Here is a 20,228-nt window from a genome sequence, read left to right on the forward strand (position 1 = left end):
TTCACCCCGTTATCATGGCAAAGTGTGTAATACGCTGCTCCATCGTGTCTTTGGACACATGTGCAGAAGTTGCAGTCACAGCAGGGTTTTGCCATGATACTGGGTTGATTTATTAGAATTAGCAACGCAGGACCAGATATTAACCTGTAACATTTAATTAAAAACAAATGAAAATGTGTTACATTGTTTAATACAAATTTAGCCAATGATAAAACTTGTGTAACTGTTTCTGTGAATGTCTTTGTGAAAGCGTACCTTGCGAGCGAACAAAGGCGTAAAGACGTCAAGGAGCCGAATTCCTTCCTCAACTGTGTTCCCTGTCGTAAACACTGAACCAATCAGGCCCTGAATCTTCATCTCCAGATCTTTTACAAACGCACAAAACCTGTACACATGCATACACACACCAAAACATGTCTACAAGCCAAAATACTTAATGAATTTAGCAAAAGCATGCTAACAGAAGTGTAGACACGCATACTAACACTGATATCCGCAGAGACGCATTAATGTAGAGGAGAAGTTAAAATCGTGTAGGGATGTATTAACATAATGAGCATCCAGAGGTAAGATCAGAAAAACAGCTTTTATATTTGTTCACCTTCTGCCAAACCACTCATTTGGGTTGCATAGGTTCTGGTGCTCCCTTTATTTAACTGCCCGTGGCTCCCCACAAACAACAATTATATTTTATAAACATGAAAAAACCCTTTCAAACTATTATATTCCACATTCATTTGATTATTTTAAAACAAACAAAGCTTAACCTGTTGAATTCATTGCACCATGTGGTATCCTTGACATCAAGTATGCCCTTGTCAACAGAGCGTAGTTTTTCCAGGCTGCGATGGAAGTCGCTTTCATTCTTCAGGAGGGTGCCAGTAAACCCTGGTCCCTTGCAACCACCTAAGCATGGCAGAGCCCTCTGCTGACCATCCTCCCAGCGGGCAAACTGATGCTGGCAGTCACATATCTGTGAGCAGACAAGAGAAGCTAATAATCTCATATCAAACAACATATATATCTATCCCACACAAGGGATTTTCTGAAATTATATTGGAGGTGATCACCTGCTGACTCATAAGACTACCTATAAAGTTGTCAACAATAAAGGCCACCTTACTCACACAAATGAACAAACTGTCACTATAATACTGTTTAAGAAATTGTATTTAAATAGAAACAAAATTTCTTTTCAGTTTTTGTTCTGGGTGTTTTGTCATTAGTCTCCATTTTACAGGAGCCCAAGCTGCTTTTATAGAAGAGTTCTGTCTACAGAAGAGCTACTGAAAGAGTAGGATAGCACAAGGTGGGTGCCATTTTTTCCTTTCTTTTTTTGAAACATGTCTTTTTAGTATTGTTCCTTTGCTCATGATGGTTAACCTGATAATTGTGATTCAGTATGCAGTGTTACTTGTTCTGTGCTACCGAGAGAAAATATTTACCTCAATTAGGTCTCTGAGCCTCTGAACATACGACTCAATCACCACGATAAACGTTGTTTTGTCCAGGACCCAGCCTTTTCGGGAATACCTGATGTGAATGAAAAAGGATAAAGATAAAGGAAAAGGCTAGAACAACGGAGCAAAGAGAGCAAAGAGAAACAGAAAAAAAGGCAGAAAATGGGCTTGGATGACTGGAGGTTGGTGGGCAACACTAAATGAAATGGTTTTTCATTTTATAATATATCTTTAGAGGTTATAAATAGGACGAGTGAAGTTTATCAATTGTGAAATCTTTAAAAAGAAAAAGTACACTGTATATATCAGTGGTCCCCAACATTTTTTGCACCACGGTCCGGCCTTTAAGGTGTCGTAGATGAATACAACAACATAAAACCAGTACTGGTACCAAAAAAAAGAAGATTTATTCATAACACACAGGAAAATAACCAGGGAATCTGAGTAAATGATAAAAACATTAAAAAAATAGTGCTAAAAAACGATAACAACCCTGAAAACCATAAACTTCACACCTGAGCCTCAACTCTTGCGGCTCGGTACCAAACGACTCACGGACTCATGGAAAAAGTCTGGAAACTGTGTAAAATGTAAATAAAACAGTATTCAAGGTCTTGTACATCTCAAAAATCTACATTTTAATCACAATAGAACAGAATAACAGATGTTTAAACTGAGAATGTGTTTCATTTAAAGAACAACATTCATTTTGAATTTGATAGCAACACGTGTCTAAAAAGTTCGGATGGGGTCATGTTTGCCACTGTGTAGCTCCCCTCTTCTTTTAACAACAGTCTGTAAGCATCTGTGAACTGAGGAGAACAGCTGCTGGACATTCATGTCCGATAGAGGATTCTAGCTGCTCTACATCTTCTTTGTTCTTCTTTGTCATATTTTTCTTTCAAGATGCGCCAAACGTTTTGGTTGGTGAAAGGTCTGAACTTCTACTGCGAAGCCACGATGTTGTAATAGATGCAGGATGTGGTTTGTCTTACTGAAATATGCGAGGCCTTCCCTGACAAAGACACCATCTGGATGGGAGCATGTATGCTGCTCTAAAACTTGTGTATTCCTTTCAGCACTGATGGTGCCTTTCCAGATGTGCAAGCTACCAATTCCATAGGCACAACGCACCATCAGGCTTTTGAACTGAGCACTGATAACCAGATGATACCTCTCTCCTCTTTAGTGCAGGGGATGTGGTGTCTTTCCAAAAAGAATTTTAAATTTGGATTCGTCTGACCACAGAACAGTTTTCCACTTTGCCTCAGTCCATCTTAAATGAGCTTTGGCCCAGAGAAGATGGCATTTCTGCATCATGTTCACATGTGGCTTCTTCTTTGCACGGTAGAGCTTTAATCTGCACTTGTGGATGGCATGGTTAACTGTGTTTACATGCAGTCATTTCTGGAAGCATTCCTGATTCTATGTAGTGATTTTCATGACAGAAACATGCATGTTGCTGTTTTTTTGTTTGTTTGTTTTCTTTAATGCAGATCCCCAAGTGCCCAAAGACACAGGCTTAATATTGATTTTTAGCCTTGTCCTTTGTGCACAGAGTTTTTTTCCACATCCTCTGAATCTTTTGATTATATTATGTAGTTGGCAAGATATTCCAAGTCTTTGCAGTTTGACCTGGAGAAACATTATTCTGAAACTGTTTCACATTTGATAGTTTTTTTGTTCTTTGTGTATTTTATGTTCAATATAGGTATTTGTTGTGCCTGAAAATGAACAAATAAATGAATGAATGAATGAATGAATGAATGAACCTCTGACCACCAAACTGCCTCTCTAAGATACTCAATCACTTTACTGACTGACTGTTATCCGTTAACCTAATTAACTACAAAATGTTCCTCCAGCTTTTTGGAATTCAGCTTTTATTTCAAGGTTGAGAACAAAATACAAGAAGATCTGAGGTGATGATCACTGTAACCAACATGGCTGAACTTATTTAAGTAAATATGAACCTAAATATGAATTTAGGTTCAAGTTCAGACTAACTATATACAACATTTTTAGGAATTTAAAACAATCAAGAAAACTCTGTTTTGTATTTCTATGCATGTAAAATTTCTCCTACTTGTGATGAATTTTTGAGGCACGGAGGTAAACTTCCTTCCAGATCAGGCAACACTGCATGCAGTCGCTGAGGATTTGTTTGCTAGATAACACGTAGCCTTCAAAAATCCTGTCCAGACAGATCCTTTGAGAGCACAGACGGATGATCTCATTAGTCATCTGCAACACAGGGACATATAGTTTAAGTATTTGGCAGCTGAGCTTTTTCTTGCTCTTATTAACTTATTATAAGGAGAACAAAGAAAGCATCGCCCGTCTGCTACTTGTTAAATTACCCCAGTCACAGGTCATTACCCTGCAGCCTTCAAGATTTACAAATTATATGAATTATATTAACCAGACAAAGTGAATCTGAGCAAAAAAAAAAAAAAAAGTAATGCAAGCATGCTAACTCAAAACATAATAATTTTATAATTATTATAATTTATCCCTCTGCTTGTGGAGCTGTCATTTTAAATGTAAAAATAAGTCGTGCAATGAAAATGATCAGATATTTTATTTGGTCCATTGACTTGCTAGATATCAGAACTCTGATGTCTACATATTCAAAACGGGTGCTCATGGTCTCTCTGATGATGATGATGGTGATGATGATGAGCACCAGCATGTGAGAAAAAGAAGGCACAACAACAGAAAATAATACAGCTTAAAAAGGTGCTCCTAGAAAAACATTTTATCACAAAATGAAAATATGCGATAAGTAAATAACAGAACAATGTATAACACAGTCAGCTGCCTTTCAAGTGATTCTCTTGGCCCACAGATGGACTTCAGTTTTAGGTTTATTTAAATAAAGCTGATATAGTTTATATAGCTTCTATTGTAGCTATGATGAAAAACAACCAGTATGAGCACTCCACATTTGATATATAGTGTATGACAAGTTAGATACAATCCACCAAATCTACAATGAAAGTACCAGAGCTTTTATATAAACACTGTTTTTCATTTTGATATTTAGGATATTACACAGTACAAGCCAGAGATAATAGATAAGAATTAGCCGAAAGTGTTATGTTAATGAGCACTGACCTGTCAAAATAAAATCCATAAAATGAACTGTATCATGAAAAGGACACTGGTTTAAGTCTAATGTTGAAATCTAGCGAGAGTTTAACATTTCAGGTACCTGGCGGAAGAAGTTGACGATCCTCTCACTGGTATTGTAGTGGGGGGAGTTGATCCAGATGATTCGAATGAGACTGACAATGTGTTTAAACTTGGAAGCAATTTGACTTGGTTTAAGCTGCTCAAGCTCTTCGCAAGGCTCCTTCAATATGGACAAGAAGGTCAGATTTGACTGGGCCTGAAGAGAACAATCCTGGGCAGAACACACACACAAAGTCAAGGTGAAATGAATGATTACTACTATTATTTCAGTCACATTCACCAAAGCTTTCACGTTCACATATTGAGGCCTTCCAGCTAGACTGCAACATACGAAGCACAACACTTTGTGCTTATGATGCTATTTGTTTTGTAAATAAAATGTTGACATTATTTGGATTAAATCTTTATTATAAGCTGACTTTGCGCAGATTTACCTGTATTTCATGGGCCAGCTGACAGAAGCGCTGTACATACAGAGACTTTGCAACCTGGAGGATGTTCTGGATGTGCTTGACCCCTGGCTTCTGTAGCTGCCGGCTGATGTTCAACAGCTGGGTAGAGCGAGTCTTCCAGAAGGATATCTCCCGCAGTGGACCACAGCTGTCTCTCATGTTCACAATGTCTTGCGCATTTAGTAGCTCCTTGATTTGATCAGTCCAGTGGATCATTACAACTAAAACATGTAGAACATGTGAATGGAGGACACAGGAAATTAAGGTAGGAACAAACAATATAGAAAAGACACATAATAAGTAGACATAAACTAGTGGTGTTATGCTATAACTACTAAGCATGACTACAGAAATGTCATGGATATGAGAATGCAACAGAGTTCTGAACATAGATGATGGAAATAGAAAGAAGCAGCCAAAAACATGAACAGGTGCAAATTTTGTAAGATGGACCTTGAATGAAATAAAATCACTGGAGAGCCTGAGACAGAAAGCTCATGGTGCAGTTTCAATGTTGTCTTCAGTATAAAGTCAGAGAACAGACATTTGTAAGTGTGAGCCTTTTAACCCATACCCTTCAGAGACACATGGAAACCAAAAGCAACCCTTGTCAGCTGCATGCAGATGCATACAAATAGCGCCGCTAGCTTACTTTCCATTCTCTGTATCAGCTTCCTGTCCTTGCTGGCCTCCTCAGCACTGCACTGCAGGCCTTCCATTGGGATGTAGAGAACAGTGTTCCCAAACTTCCTATGTACATCATCTGTTCAAAAAGAAAATAAAATTACACCACATGTGTAATGCTCATATGTGACCATCAACTACTCACGGCATCAACTGAAGTCATCTGACAAGTTCCATTCTTTTCATCCTTCCTACCTATAGTCCTGTTACACAGCACAATCTGCACGCAGAGGCCCATAAAATACCTTTCCCTCCATTTAAAGAAATACTGTATGCATACTATAAATAGACAATTCACAGTCACAGGGGAGCTTGATTGAATCACTTCTGTTTAACAATGCTCACCAGCCAGTGGGGTTGAGCTTGAATGATTTTGCAGGAATATTGGGAGACATATCCAAGAAAAGCTAAGCTTGCCTTCCGTATTTATCATCAAGAGTACAAGGCACTGGTACAAACGTACATTATACTATGTAAGCCTAAAGTCAAACTGGAAAGCAGCAAAAAGTTGGAAGTAAAAGATACGTGTGATTTTCACTGCCTATATTAAGGATTTGCAGATTGGAAGCATAAACAAGCGGGGGTGGGGGGGACATATTTGTAGAAGCAGAACTACTTCTGTTAAGTAAGATGAGGAAAAATACTTCAAAGGAAGTTGACAAAACTGCCTGTGTAGACTCTTCTTTAATGAGCCCTAAAGAGTCTCAATGACAAATCATAGTGCGAAAAGCAAAGCTAAATAACTTGAAAGAAGTCAAATAAACCGTATAATGTGAGACTAAGTGTTGAAAGAGTGAAATGCCTGTTTCTTTTTAAAAAAAAAAAATTTACCCACCTGTAAGGCTGGCGAGATATAAGTGCATGTGTTTGGTATAGCTGTCCTTGATGCTCTGCTCCCTGTAGGCACTAATGGCAACTGGGGGGGCGTGCAAACAGGTCATGTCTTGAAGCAGCCTCTGGATGGGGTTGCCTCGCACCGTGCCAAACTGTATGGCTGTATCAAACGTTTCTAGTGTGATTATGGCTTCTGGCACACGGACAAAATAGGACAACTGCCCTACCACCTCTCCCTATGAAGATAAATATTCAGATGCAGTGGTGAAAGAGACAGAAAAAGAAGGCAAAGGGGGCGACAGAATTAACAAACAAAACATTAGGCACTTTTATATTTTCCCCTCAAACATTACAAGACCAGTAAAATCAACTGAAATAAATCACCATACACAATGCTGAGAGGAAAGAGTGTTGTACCAGTAAGGGCATCGAGTACTCCACCCGAAGTCCAACCTTGGTGTCCAGGTAGACTACCATGGTTGTGATAGAGGCGTCTTCAATGAACTGATCCACAGCTTTCTCATTCTCCTCTGTCCATGATTCTTCGGTTACACCAGAAATAGCCACACAGTCGATGAACAACTTAGATGATAGTGAGATGAAAGGATGAGTATGTGTAGAGGAGTGGGGAGGAAAAGTTGATTAATAATTGCCACAACTCGTTAAGGTGGAAGAAAAAGTTTAATTTCTAAATCACAGTCACCTGACGAATAGCCTTAGAGTATTCCTCTTCCATTTCTTCTTTTTTCCGTCAAGCTTTCTGTTCTTTCTCTATGGCTGTGAAAAATTAAGGACACGAATATACGACACAGGCTACAGTGCAGCAGTGAATTGAAGCATCAAGTTTAAAACACACACACACACACACACGCACACACACATGTATATAGTTTAGTAAACCATTATGATTAAGTTACTGTAGCATGAGTGTTACAGACTAGCTTACCACATACTAGTTTAGGCAGTTGGTAAAGTTTTAGCGACGTCGTTACCTTTGGAGAGAAGTCTTCGGCAGCAAAAATATTTACTTCACCTTTCTATTTAAACCCTCCGACATGACAGCTGTAACCCGGTAAAAAAAACACACCAAAACATTTCCGTGAGGTCATTGTGACCGAACTTAAATCGGTAATTACACAAATGTTCGTCTATCTGGTCCTTCCTGTCCCTTTACAGTGAACCATGTAGCTGTGTGTGCTCGTCACCTTGGAAACCTTTGGTTGCCAGGGGAACCCACGTGGACTGGGGCTGAGCGCGGCAGACACGTGAGCGATATTGTTGGCAATACTGTTTTTGTTTTTTCCTTCCACAGTATATACAACTACAAATGCGTTTTTCTGGGGTTGTTGGAAGATTTATTTTGTAATTGTAAAATTTGTAATTTTTTCTACATCCTGTATGATCAGAAGCGTATTGCCAGTGCACATGGGCGCTTTCATATATTCAAGATTCAAGAGCTTTATTGTTTATATATAGTAAACGTGCACACAGGTGTTGGTAATCATATTAATTCTGTGCCTAAATGAAATAAAACCTTGAATCGTTTAATTACTAATATGTGTTTTTCTACCTCGTTGGTGGAAAATATGGCGTCAAATCCGACCAACAACATGATTTTGTAAAATAAAAGTTCAGAGAAGGAAGATGTACATACTGGACTTTGACTGTATTTTCTCCTTAAGAATAAATGAAGTAAGTAAAAGATAAACTACTCAATGACCGAAGATGAGATTTTATTTATTTATTGTTTCGCCTTAGGTATTCTGTTAAATTTCTGGAATGCATAATTTATTGACAAACCAGTATGAACCAGTATGAATGAATGAGCCAGTAAATGAATAAACAAACCTTTTCCACGGATTAACAGAATATTTCTGTTTTTAGGAACAAAGTCCAAGTGATCTGCTCATACTAAAAACTTGTGTAGTGTAATATAAGAGAGTAAAAAAGTGACAAAATTTACATGGGTGAAGGTGTACTGATGTTGTAGCGATAGTGAGATTAAGAAGATTATATACGATTTAAAAGTGAAAAAGATTTCTAACAATAACGTCACTTTATGTAAGGCATATTAGCTGCAGAATGTTTAGTATTTGTATATTGTTAAACACTTATTTTTTTCTCTTAGATTTGAAACTTACTTAGACCTTAATGAAGTCCACAGTAAAGAACAATAGTTCAAATTTGGAATAAGCCTGACTTCATTTAAATTCTACATACTGTCGAATGTGCCCCATACACCTTTCACCACTGAACAATGGACTGTATGTGCACAGTCACAATAAGCTTTGTCTGATATGAGGCAAAGGAAGCCTGTGTTTGGTCTTTGAGGGCGACAATCCTTAAATCTGAATACAACCTTGAACTCAGACTCCTCTCATTACAGGATTATTCATCCTCCCAGCTTACTTTCTTCAGGGTCCCTTCTCTTGTTTTTATTTTCCTCCCTTTCAGTCCTTTCCAGTGGGGAAGTCTGGGCTTTCTCTTCGTCTCTCACCCGAATGAACAACTCCAAACATCTTGTCTCTGAAGCGTCATTAGAATTCATTTGTTTGAATAGGTTAGTTTCTCCTTCAGTCACTGCCTCCTTCAGTTTGGGAAAAAGACCTCTTTGTATAAAATTAATTACTTCAACTTGATTAACTGAATCGTTTGCACGTGTGCTAACCTGGGTATTTGTCACATTTCTATCCGAACATGAGCCTATGAAGTCACGGAGAGATGTAATTAGTGCAGACCAGAAATGAATGAATTAAGCTTTTATGCAGATAGTTTTGTGAATTTGTCATGTCTGCATTGGTAAATACCGCCTCTTCCAGGAAATAACCATGTGCTCACGCTCTTCAGTTATACAAACTTGTACTTACTTTGGCCAATACAGGGGACAAATGACTCATACTGCTACCCTTCAGGGGCACCACAGCAGGTTGTGTGCTGAATACCTTTGTTCTCAAATCAATCAGGCTTGTAAATACTCTCCTTGCCCTTGACTTTACCCTTTATGTGAAACTGCAACTTACTTAGAACTTTTGGCATGGCCAGAATCCCCCAAGCACCTACCTATGTGCTAGAATCTAACAGTAGACATCACAGGTTAGCCTGCCAGCATTTTAATATAACTACTGGGCTATTTCTAGTTTCTGCTACAACATGCACTAAATTTTACACATGTAAGAGCTGCAGTATTAACCATCAGATAATTGCTTAACTTCCACTCGGGGCTTGCTCAGAATAGAAATGTGGCACTCAAAAAACTTCAAATTCTTAATGCATTTACAATTTCAGACCCTGGTGTGTCTAGGTAATATTAAACCCGAGCCATTAACAAATGAAAGCATCCCTCTGTGCCTCATATATATAAAAAATGACCAGTAACAGAGCTGATCCTGTTTCCCTGGTCAATTATGTCTGCCAGCCCAACCCTGGATAAATGTCCAGCCTTCACTGAGGTTGTAGGGAGTCGCTGACAGATGGAAACAAATGCATACGTGTGGATTAGGCAGATGAAAGCCCCTATGCCTGCCATACAGACCGAACCTACAGTGGATGTGTCATATGAACACTAAACACGCACACACACTACACCCTTGTGTAGAACCCAGCTAGAAAATTGCCAGAGACGCAGAGAGGCAGGCCACAATTAAAGCCATGAGTCTGTGAGCTCAGATCTAATGACAGGCTGCCAGGACAAGGAGGGCTGGAGAAGTGAGGGATGGGAGGATAAATAGGACACGGAGTCTATGATGGGCTGTTTACATCAGATAAGGCCAGAAAATATACAGCATTAGTTTGAAAAATGAGAAAAGACGTGAGTGCAGAGCAGCACAGATATGAAGAAATTTAAAAATGATAACGGGAAAAAAAGAGTTTTCTAGCTTACAATTGGTCAGTTTAATAGAGAAGCTCAACTGGGTAGCAGCAACCTTGATAACAATTCAGTATTTCAGTGAAGACAGCACACATACATGCAGAGCGATGCGCATGTAGTACAATGAGCTCAGGGCCTTTTTAGGAAAGTGAGCAGGCCTTGGAAGGTTTACTTTGCTTATTACTCTGCGATTTGTTCACAGACACTGGCTTTGTTCAGCCGCAGAGGGTTGAGGTGCGCTCCGCTGAACAGGGACTCAAAAGTATACACAGGTAGGTGCAACTCAAACAAACACACATCTGAATGTATGCTTTCTTGTACTTGCATAGCCAGGAAAAAATCTGACCCATGAATTTAAACGCATACTCCCCTGACCAACCCCTGCTCGGTCAACACACACACACACACACACACACACACACACACACACACACACACACACACACACACACACACACACACACACACTCTCTCTCTCTCTCTCCCTTTATAGTGGGAATCTTTTCCAGCCCCTTGACCCGGGCTGACGGCACCCTGCACTCTCTCTCCCCACTGTAAAGAGAGGTCCAGTGATAATGAAGCCAGAGATCCATCACTCTGTGTGTGTGTGAGTGAGAATGATGGGAACAATGAGTTTCTATCTGTGCAGCCACGCAGAGTGATGGATAAATACACCTTTAATAACAGACCAGTGATTCAGTACAAAGACAGGCAGCTGTTTGTTTGGCTGAATGGAGAAGAAATCACAGCAGATCAAAATCCCACAGAACAGTATACAAGGAGGAGATCGTATTAAAGAATAACTCTATTTATGTGAATAACAAACACTGATTAGCAGCCTGAATTTGGTAATAAAACACTGATCAGGTAGCTAATGTTAAAAATGTAAAAAAACAAAAGATTTACTTGTAAATGTAGCTTTCATCGTGACTTTTTCCACCCAAAATTGTTTGTTTTATTCAAGGCTCATTCTCCAAAGAGCAGCTGTTTCGATATTATTGACACAAACACTTCAGGGAGAAACTGAAGAAGCGGCATAAATTGATAATTATATGTTGGGAAAGAATGAATGAGGACATAAAAGCAGTAGCAGTAGCCTTGAAAAATATAGGCTGAGAGGATGATGTTGCTGGCATGTGTGTACTGTGCATGTTTGTGTGTGTGGGCCTGGCACCGTAGTGCTTCCTGAGTTTCACAGATGCAGTGAAAGGACTCTTCCAAACTGAATGACATCACCTCTAAGTTTGACAAATGCAGCGAAAGGACTTTTGAAAACTGCATGACATCACCGCTAAGCCTTTGGCCATTTTCTTCAGCTCCACAGGAGACGAAAAAAAAAGACCCGCAAACACAGTTTCAGTTGGCAATCTGTCATCATAACCCCCACTTAAAGTGGAAATTTTGCTGTCGCGCTGTCTAATCTGGATCTTCTGAAATTGCACAGTGATTTATTTTTTGCTTTTTTAAGAATAATGAAAAAAAAAATGTTAAAGAAGCAACAGGACTGATGGTCTGTGCCGCTCTGTTAGCTGTTTTCAGAGACGCGTTCGCAAATAGATTACCGATGTTGTCTGCCTTGACAACACTCACACACCCACAGGAAGACTTGCCAGGAAAAAAACAGCAAGCAACCCTTATCAACACACTGAGACCCAAGCAAAAGCAAATCCACTGCAAATTGAGCAACTCAAAAGTAAATCACACCTATTAAAAACCCCCATAAAAACATCTTTTCATCTGAAGGATCTTCAGTTCTTTTTATTATTCCATTTCTTTTAATAAAATGTACATTGCAAAAACGTGTAGAATACTAAAATTATTAAACAAATACATCCTAAGTAATTAAAACTTTTATTTTTTCATGCAGTCACACCAGTTGGCTGCCTTTCCCTGAGTCCTGTTGGGTTGGAGGTTTCTTCCTGTTACAAGGGAGTTTTTCCTTCCCACTGTTGCCCAGTGCTTACTCAAAGTGGGTTGTTTTATTGTCAGGGTTTTCTCTATAGCGTCTTTATCTTACGATATAAATCTCCTTTAGGTGATTGTTGTTGTGATTTGGTGCTTTTCTAAATAAAACTGAACTGTGTTGAGCTGCAAACTAATAATCATTTGCCACATTCGCGCTCTTGTTGGGTATTCTTAGCATGTTACAGATAAAACTGCGCAGTACACTCAACGCTTTAATCACATCTTGACAGCTGGATCAAGTGCAAACACACTGCAGACTGCAGTTCTGTAAATGAGAAATTGCATTTTATCTGCTCTGCCACTAGAATGGACCCAGTCTTAAATCATCTGAGAGTGGCTGGTTAGAAATGTTGGACATGAAACGAGTGGACACGAGTGCCTGTGTGTATTTGTGTAAGTGATTAAATGAAAAAAAAGAAAAGACAAAAAAAAAAGCAAGGACTAAGTGTTCCTGTCACTGTTGATCAGGGTGCCGCTGTGTCTATATTTTCCAGGATGAAATGCTCCGAGGAGCCACTTGGTGGTGCTGGCACTCTGCGGCCGTGAGGAGCTTCTGCAAGGAGACGAAATGGCCTCTGTCAGCTCCAAGTGCAGCTGTGTCCTTCCTCAAAAAAACAAATGGGTTTTACGTCTGAACCCAAACACGTACTTTAATTTATCTGAAGCAAAGCAGTGTGCTTTGAAATAAATGGTAGCACCTTTATTATTGCGTAGGTTGAGGTTAAAGGTGCTGTTCATAATTCTAGTTTTCACATTTGAGCTCTGTTAACTGCCTCGAGAAGACACTTCATAGCATCAGGTAACGTTTTGCCCATATTGAATAAACAGTGTGGCACAGGCTCTCTTAAAGTAGGGCTGCTTTATCACAGCATCACATGACTCCCGTGGATCGTAAATAAACTGATTGTAAATAATCACTTCCTCTTTTATTTTGAAATTACTCATCTGTTGAATTGATTTTGGTTCTACTTCTGCCCTTTTGTTTCTGCATCCTGTTTTCAGCCTGTACCCTCTAAGCGTCTGTGTTTGATTTTTGGATCTGGGACTTTGACCCTGCCTTTTGCGTGCTCCTTTTGTTGTTTTGTTGTTGCTGTTTACTTGTGTGTGACCCCTGCTTCATTGATCAAAACTGTGATTACAGACCTTTACTGTGAGTGCTGTGTGATCCTTGCTTTTAAGTCCGCTCTCGATTCAAGTTATTGAAGACGTCCGTTCCAGTCATCTGTGACAAGACCTTATTAGGGACCTCTGCTATGAGATAGTCCAGTGGATCCCTGGGATTCTCCACACATAGGTGCAGACTGAGCAGACTCTCACTCACCTGGGAGGCATCAAGACGAGGATCCTAAGCGACTGATTTCGAAATGCGAGACAGCATGCCAAGGGCAAGCGAAACAGTTCTTCAGCAGAGTGTAGACTAAAGTGGTAAATATAGAAGTGGTGAGAAAGACATTTCAACAAAGGCCATAAGAAGGCTTCAGTCTCATGTATCTGAGTGAGATTGTCACTATCCATTAGTCTACACTCAGAAAAATAAAGGTGCCAACTGGAACCAAAAGTGGTTCTTTAGACTGATGCCATAGAAGAACCTTTTTTGGTGCCACAAAGAACCTTTCAAACAATGGTTCTTTGAAGAACCATTTCTTTCAGTGGTTCATTGAAGAACCTTTAAAGGTGCCCCAAAGAACCATCAAGAAATGGTTCTTTGGGGCACCTTTAATGGTTTTTCAAAGAACCTTTTTAAAAATGGTTCTTTAAAGAACCATTTTTAAAAAGGTCCTTCAAATGGTTCTTTAAAAGAACCATTTTAAAGAACCTTTTTTGAGTGGTTCTTAAAAAAACCATTTTAAATCTTTCAAAATAAAATGCATCATAAATTGAATTTGAGTAGGGTAAAATAAATACGAGCACAGCATAGACATATATTAATGGTTTATTGTCATTTTGTAGTTACCAAAAGACAAAAAGGCATTTTAACCCTCAGCACAACATCACTACTAATACATGTCACATATTAGTGTTTTAAACAGTAATAATTAAATATATTGGCTATACTATAAATAAATATATATATAAATACTATATCTACAGATAACACAACAAATAATACATGTATTGTTTAATTAATAAAACATCAGAAAGTGATAAAACACACTAGAAATAGCAATAGCTTCATAACAGACCATCAACACATTTTCATCAGCAGATATTTGCATGTTCAGTAAAAACATTTCAACAACAAGTTTATGATTAAAATGATCAATGAACTTCAGCCTTACGCTATGTAATGTACTTTTCATGTTGTACTCATGGTCCTTTGTTAGTCCAGTTTAGGACAATGTCTCTGACGTATGTTTCATATCAAATATATGTCATATCAAAACAAGCCCACACCTGCAGTTGTTTCAGTTTTTCACTGGTGTTTCCTGTCAGCTGGTCAACCTCACTCAGGCGGACATCCATATCAGCCAACCAAATGACAAGTTCCTCCCTTTGTGCTTCAAATCCCTCCCACTCTGAGACAAGGAGCTGAAAGAGAGAGAAAAGAGTCAATTATAAAGAAGAGAGAAAAGTGAAACCCTCCTCAGAAGGTCTGACTCGCATACCTGCAGTTGACCTGTGATGGACTCCAGTTTGGCGTTCACGTCATCCCTCGTCGATGCCAACAGCCGAGTCTGCAGGGTGCCCTGGAAGAGCTGAGTTAATGTTCGACTCCTCCTGGTCAGGCTCTCCAGCTGGATGACCCGAGGTCTCCCCTCTCGCCGCTGCCTCTGAACACACAAACACAAATTGCATCTGAAGCAGGAGGTGCAGATTTTTCTTGCTATTCTTTTCTAAATCCAGGCTAGATCACGTGAAGGTATTTGGAAAATTGTTTTGGCCAGTGGACGACTGTTGTCTTGCAGAAAGTCAAATCAATCAAACAAATGCTATACACAATCAATTCACAAGAACACATTGTAAAAAATAAGTCCAGTTCTTGCCTGATTTCAAGTGAAATCTGCATCAAAACAGGGTAAAATGAGTGTTTGCAGCAAATGTGAGCACAAAGCCTCACTTTGTACAAGCCTGCTATTACAGTTCTCCTCTATGCAGACGACTTTCCTGTTTTCAAGGCACAACTTGGATCTGCTGTACGAATCTTATGGATACACACCAAATGAAATAATAGTGTGCATGACTCCAGATTCTGATCCCTCATCCTAATATGGTCCCAACATAGCAACAGCAATAATGCAAATGTTGAGGCTTCAAAATACAAAGTCCATAAACCAATGGCTGACATGGGTTTTTATCATAAGGGTGATAAATATACAGATTTCAGTCTGTCTTAGAGATTTGATGTTCATTTACCTGCAGATGCACTATACGTACCTGCTCCATGGTTTTTCACAACATTTTGCATATCACTATTTAATACAGGAAGTACGTGAACTAAAACATGTCATCGTTCTTTGTGAGAGGACCATATTAATGAAACAAACCTCAATGACATCATAGGGATCCCTAAAGATGCTCCTGCTGCTTCTCTTCCTCCTCATCCAAAGCTTCCTTCTCCTTGTCCTCAACTTCCATCCAATTGTAATTCAATCTAATTGTGTTTCTGCCCCTCCTCTTCCTCATTTTGTTGGAGCTGTGAACACAGTTAATGTGAATCTGGATTAATTTGTGCAAACAAGAAAAATCTACAGCTTTTTGGTCAGAGGTGCTCTTGTGATTTAAGCCGGGTAGAGTAGATTTATGTGTTGATGCTACCTGCTTCAGCTCTGGCTGCTGAGTGATATTTACACCCTGGCTGGATTACAAACTTTAACCATGTGCTGAACTTTGGCCCAGCGTTGATACCTCTTGTTAGTATAACGACCTCTTCTTAGCTTGTATGTATGATGTATGATGGTGGATAAATGAAATATACAAAAAAATTTAACTATATTACAAAAGAACATCTATCTTGGAAACATCAAATGACCGGAGCATAACTTGTCAACTAGTCCGAAACTAAGTTATGCAGGAACAGTCAAAGACACACCTTCTCATGTTTGAAACCATTGTTTGAAAGGTTCTTTGTGGCACCAAAACAGGTTCTTCTATGGCATCAGTCTAAAGAACCACTTTCTATTCATTTCTATATAATTCGATTAGACAATAAAGAGTTATCTAATCTAATTATTCATTCAAAACTCTTATGCATAGCTGTATTTTATACAGCTCATACAGAATTCAAAGTACAGGTTCATGTGAGTATTTAATGTACGGCTCAGATCTACAGAATTTCAGAGTTTCTAGAGCAGACACAGAGCTCACAACAGGCTTCAGGCGCCATTTTAGTGACTTTAACAATATATTAAATTTTAATTTCGGTCTAGCTGACATTAGGTTATGTACGCAGCACGCAATTGAACCACATATTTTAGAAGCCAAAGGTTCAAATTAGCTGGGAGCACCTTCACATAATTATAACAGTGGTTTTGTTAGGAAAACAGTTTCTGTATACCGGATACTAAATTGCGCTGACCTCAACGGCTAACGTATCTAGCTAATCGCTACTGTTAGCACAACATTAACAGCAAGCTACAATGACGAGTAACAAAAACAAAACAGTAATAAGGTTTTAATGGAAATGTTTTACCTTTTCTAACAGTCCCAGAATCCACAGCTTCAAAGTCCAGCAGGTACTGAAGACTGTTATCCGTTTCGCTGTCACCGTCCGTGAGTTTTTTCCCCCGAAAGGTCAAGGCCCGCCGCTCGCACACTCTGTCTGCGCATGCGCATCCCAACGACTGACCCCCTCCGTTCGCTCCCGGGAGGTTATAGTATGACGTGTTCTGACGTCACTCTCTCTCCCTGTCATTTATTTGGCTCGAAACACATATTAACAAATTGCTCAGTGATGAACAACTACTCAGATCATTTACCTAAGCTGTGCTTTGTCAAAACGAAGTGTGTTCATTACACTGACATTCTGTTCTGCAATTGTTATTTACTTGTATCTTATAATTTGACTTTACATACTGCTGGGTGGTTTGTAAAGTTTACAACAACTAGTATTATCATTATGCTGCATTTTCAAAAATATATAATAATCTCAAAAGTAATGCCTTGGAGTAGAAAATAGTAATGCTTTATTAAAATTTAAAACTAAAGTACAGTACTTGAATGTGTGTATTGTGTCTACTGTTTGTTAACTCACCATATTCATAATGTGTTTGTGGGGTTAGGGGTGTGTGTGTGTGTGTGTGTGTGTGTGTGTGTGTGTGTGGGGGGGTTAGGGTCTTTAGGCTTTGGCCCCCACCCCTGCCACCAGTATATTTTTAAGCAAATATTTCTAACTTTTATTTGAATATTCAGTTTCCTACCATCTTCTCTTAAAGGGTAATTGCCAGGTAACCCGCCCTCTCCCTTCGCACACACATGCACACAAAGAAAACACACAGTATAATTCACAGCCTCATTATAGTGAATAAATATTTATGCCATTTACACCATCAAACTTAGATTGCTAAGGATGAAGAACCTTTTGTTCTTTAAAGAACCATTTGTAATAGCTGAAGAACCATCCACAAAATAAAAAGGTTCTTTGACGTATGATGGTTCTTTAAAGAACCATGAAGCCATCTGAAGAACCATTTAAGAACCATAATTTTTCTGAGTGTAATTGGCCTTTACTCTGACAGGGTATGAAATGACCTTTCTGCTTGAGTTAAGCCTTTATTTGTGCTTTAGAGCAGATTACTGACAAGGAAACATCAGCCGTGCATTAATTCCATTGAGTCATCACCATCACAACTAAAATCACTACTCCACTGTATCATTCGCTGGGTTTCAGCATTAGCTTATCTACTGTTTACATGGCATTCCATCTAATCTTGCGTGTGGCAATAACTCATAGTTTCCTTCATGTTGCAAAGTTTTTTATCATGAACTGTTTTTCAAACCAGTCTGTGCAAACTTATTCTAAGGAAAGATGCTGTTTTTAAAGTATGATATGAGGGTCATATTCATTTATTTTGGTTTACACACGCTTAAGGGGGCAGGTAGAAACTTTTTGCTCTGGAGATACTTTTGTTAGGACCATTCTGAGTTTAAGTATTCATGCTTCTGTGTACATTTTGTTATGGTTATGGGCTGTCTTTTTTGGTTCTGACAAATGCAACACAGCATGAGCAAATAACCTAAAGTTATCTGGGCATTTCAAATTTGCTGGTCTGGGTGGTAGAGATGAAGTAAAATGTGAAGTTTATGTGTCATGTTTGAGCTTGTCTAGCTCAGAAATCTATGACAGACACGGAGGTCAACCAATTGTTGATCTTGCTCTATTTATGTGTGGTTAAATTACAGTGATATAAACAGAACAGTGCATGCGCTGCTCTGTCTTTTCATCTCTGCATCGTCTTCAAGGAAGAATTAAATTAACAACAGCAATAGATATCAAACAAAAACCCTCTGCCAAAATGATCCCTAATGAATCTTTATTAGGCTACATCAAAACCTTTAAGGGTGTTTCATACAAGCACTGATATGATATATAGCCTACATTTGAAATCAGACATAAATCTCATCGCAATACATTTACCCTCTAACAAGCAATACCTCCAACTGGAGAATAAACCAAAACTGTGTGTTGCTCTGCATCGATAGTGAAGCGCTCCGGGTGATGAAACAAGGTTTAATAAACATACTAGATGAATGAGTTTTTTAAAAAAGAGGTTCTTCATTTTAACTAAATAATACCATCTCTTTCCACCAAACCTTCGACTCCTACCAACATAAATACTAATTAGATGGTACAAGCATGCAAGTACACCATGGCAATAGCTATTAAGAGCAATATAAACACTCTGTTGTCTGTCCAGACTTGCCCTTTTTCCCTATTAAAGGAAAAACAGAGCTAAAGCATACAACAATGGGGCCTAGTAGGAAATGAACCGAGGACACTGCAGTTACAGTACAAAGTGCGAGCATCAAGTTTCCCATAAAAGAAAAACCTGCTTATCTGCTTTAAATGTGACAAAAGTCAGGTAAGTATGGTGGGTGGTGAAGGAAAATTCTGTTGGTGTGGCCGAAACTCTGCCTTAGATGTCACTGTGCAAAATATCGGCACAAAGCCAATGAAGTTGAGTCAGGATCTAACTAGAAGTGCACAGGAATAATATAAAATGCAGAAAGTGCAGGTATATAGAATGAAAGTGCTGCTGCATGGTTGAGGCTAGCATTTAGCACAATATATACAGTTTGTTTTATACATATTACAAAAACCACAGTTTGTTGTATTTGCTATATACATTAGATCGGATCCTTAGGTGCACAGCGAGAGGAACTTGGTGTAATTTTAGAGTTTTTTATGCTCAAATGTCATAGCATGTCTCAGAAGTACAAGGCCACCAGATGTCCTGATGGTTCTTTTGTGGGTTTTGTGCTATGCAATGTTTTCTTTTGTAGGTGCTAGCTTTACTAGCTCGGTGATAGAATAGGTCTGGTCCTCGATATTCCATATATCACATATATTCTTTTGCACACGCCACAGCCATTTTAAGGGCAATGGATCATCATGCATTCAATGTGGTGAAAATCAAACTGGACTAAAAAGACTAAAATGTACTACTGGTGGCCAACTGTTATATATCTAAGTCAAAAAGGGGGGGGGGGGGGGGGGGTAAATATGGAGGGATGAAAATGAATCAAAGGAAAGACAATAAAGATCGACTTCCCCAAACAAACAAATTGCTTGATGTATGAAAGTGACATTTCCCTAGTTACAGAAAGGCGTGT

General features: G+C 38.9%; 2 protein-coding genes and 1 long non-coding RNA gene across 6 annotated transcripts in view; 1 reads left to right on the forward strand and 2 right to left on the reverse strand.

Moving 5' to 3' along the window:
• dnah2 (dynein, axonemal, heavy chain 2) overlaps positions 1–7,829 on the reverse strand; it is a 63,673-nt gene extending 55,844 nt beyond the window's left edge. For 3 of the 4 annotated variants that reach the window (XM_086284814.1, XM_086284815.1, XM_086284812.1), the window contains exons 1-11: positions 7,618–7,829; positions 7,329–7,402; positions 7,043–7,207; positions 6,627–6,861; positions 5,760–5,870; positions 5,090–5,328; positions 4,675–4,866; positions 3,547–3,704; positions 1,446–1,533; positions 768–973; positions 256–385 (exon numbers count right to left, since the gene is read on the reverse strand). In XM_086284814.1, coding sequence (XP_086140940.1) covers positions 256–385; positions 768–973; positions 1,446–1,533; positions 3,547–3,704; positions 4,675–4,866; positions 5,090–5,328; positions 5,760–5,870; positions 6,627–6,861; positions 7,043–7,207; positions 7,329–7,361 — 1,557 coding nt within the window. In that variant the 5' untranslated portion in view covers positions 7,362–7,402; positions 7,618–7,829. Of the gene's footprint in view, positions 1–255; positions 386–767; positions 974–1,445; positions 1,534–3,546; positions 3,705–4,674; positions 4,867–5,089; positions 5,329–5,759; positions 5,871–6,626; positions 6,862–7,042; positions 7,208–7,328; positions 7,403–7,571 lie in introns of all 4 variants that reach the window. The other variant, XM_086284813.1, reaches the window with a different exon arrangement.
• On the forward strand, positions 7,718–13,067 carry LOC147336040 (uncharacterized). Its single transcript, XR_015127497.1, has 3 exons — positions 7,718–7,890; positions 10,696–10,765; positions 12,953–13,067. It is a non-coding gene; the product is annotated as an uncharacterized LOC147336040 (long non-coding RNA).
• Positions 13,068–14,523: 1,456 nt separating this feature from the next.
• LOC147336041 (uncharacterized) lies at positions 14,524–17,215 on the reverse strand. The gene is made up of 4 exons (XM_086287598.1): positions 17,089–17,215; positions 15,944–16,092; positions 15,065–15,229; positions 14,524–14,987 (listed from the first exon to the last, which is right to left on the reverse strand). The coding sequence occupies exons 2-4, from the start codon at positions 15,998–16,000 to the stop codon at positions 14,820–14,822; spliced, it is 390 nt and encodes a 129-aa protein (XP_086143724.1). The 5' UTR covers positions 16,001–16,092; positions 17,089–17,215; the 3' UTR covers positions 14,524–14,819.
• Between the last annotated feature and the right edge of the window lie 3,013 nt (positions 17,216–20,228).

This window comes from Aulonocara sp. 'chitande type north' Nkhata Bay, linkage group LG3 (assembly GCF_057382095.1).
Source record: "Aulonocara sp. 'chitande type north' Nkhata Bay isolate Kocher_YH1m ecotype deep benthic linkage group LG3, A_spYH_male_GT1.1, whole genome shotgun sequence".
NCBI lineage: Eukaryota > Metazoa > Chordata > Actinopteri > Cichliformes > Cichlidae > Aulonocara > Aulonocara sp. 'chitande type north' Nkhata Bay.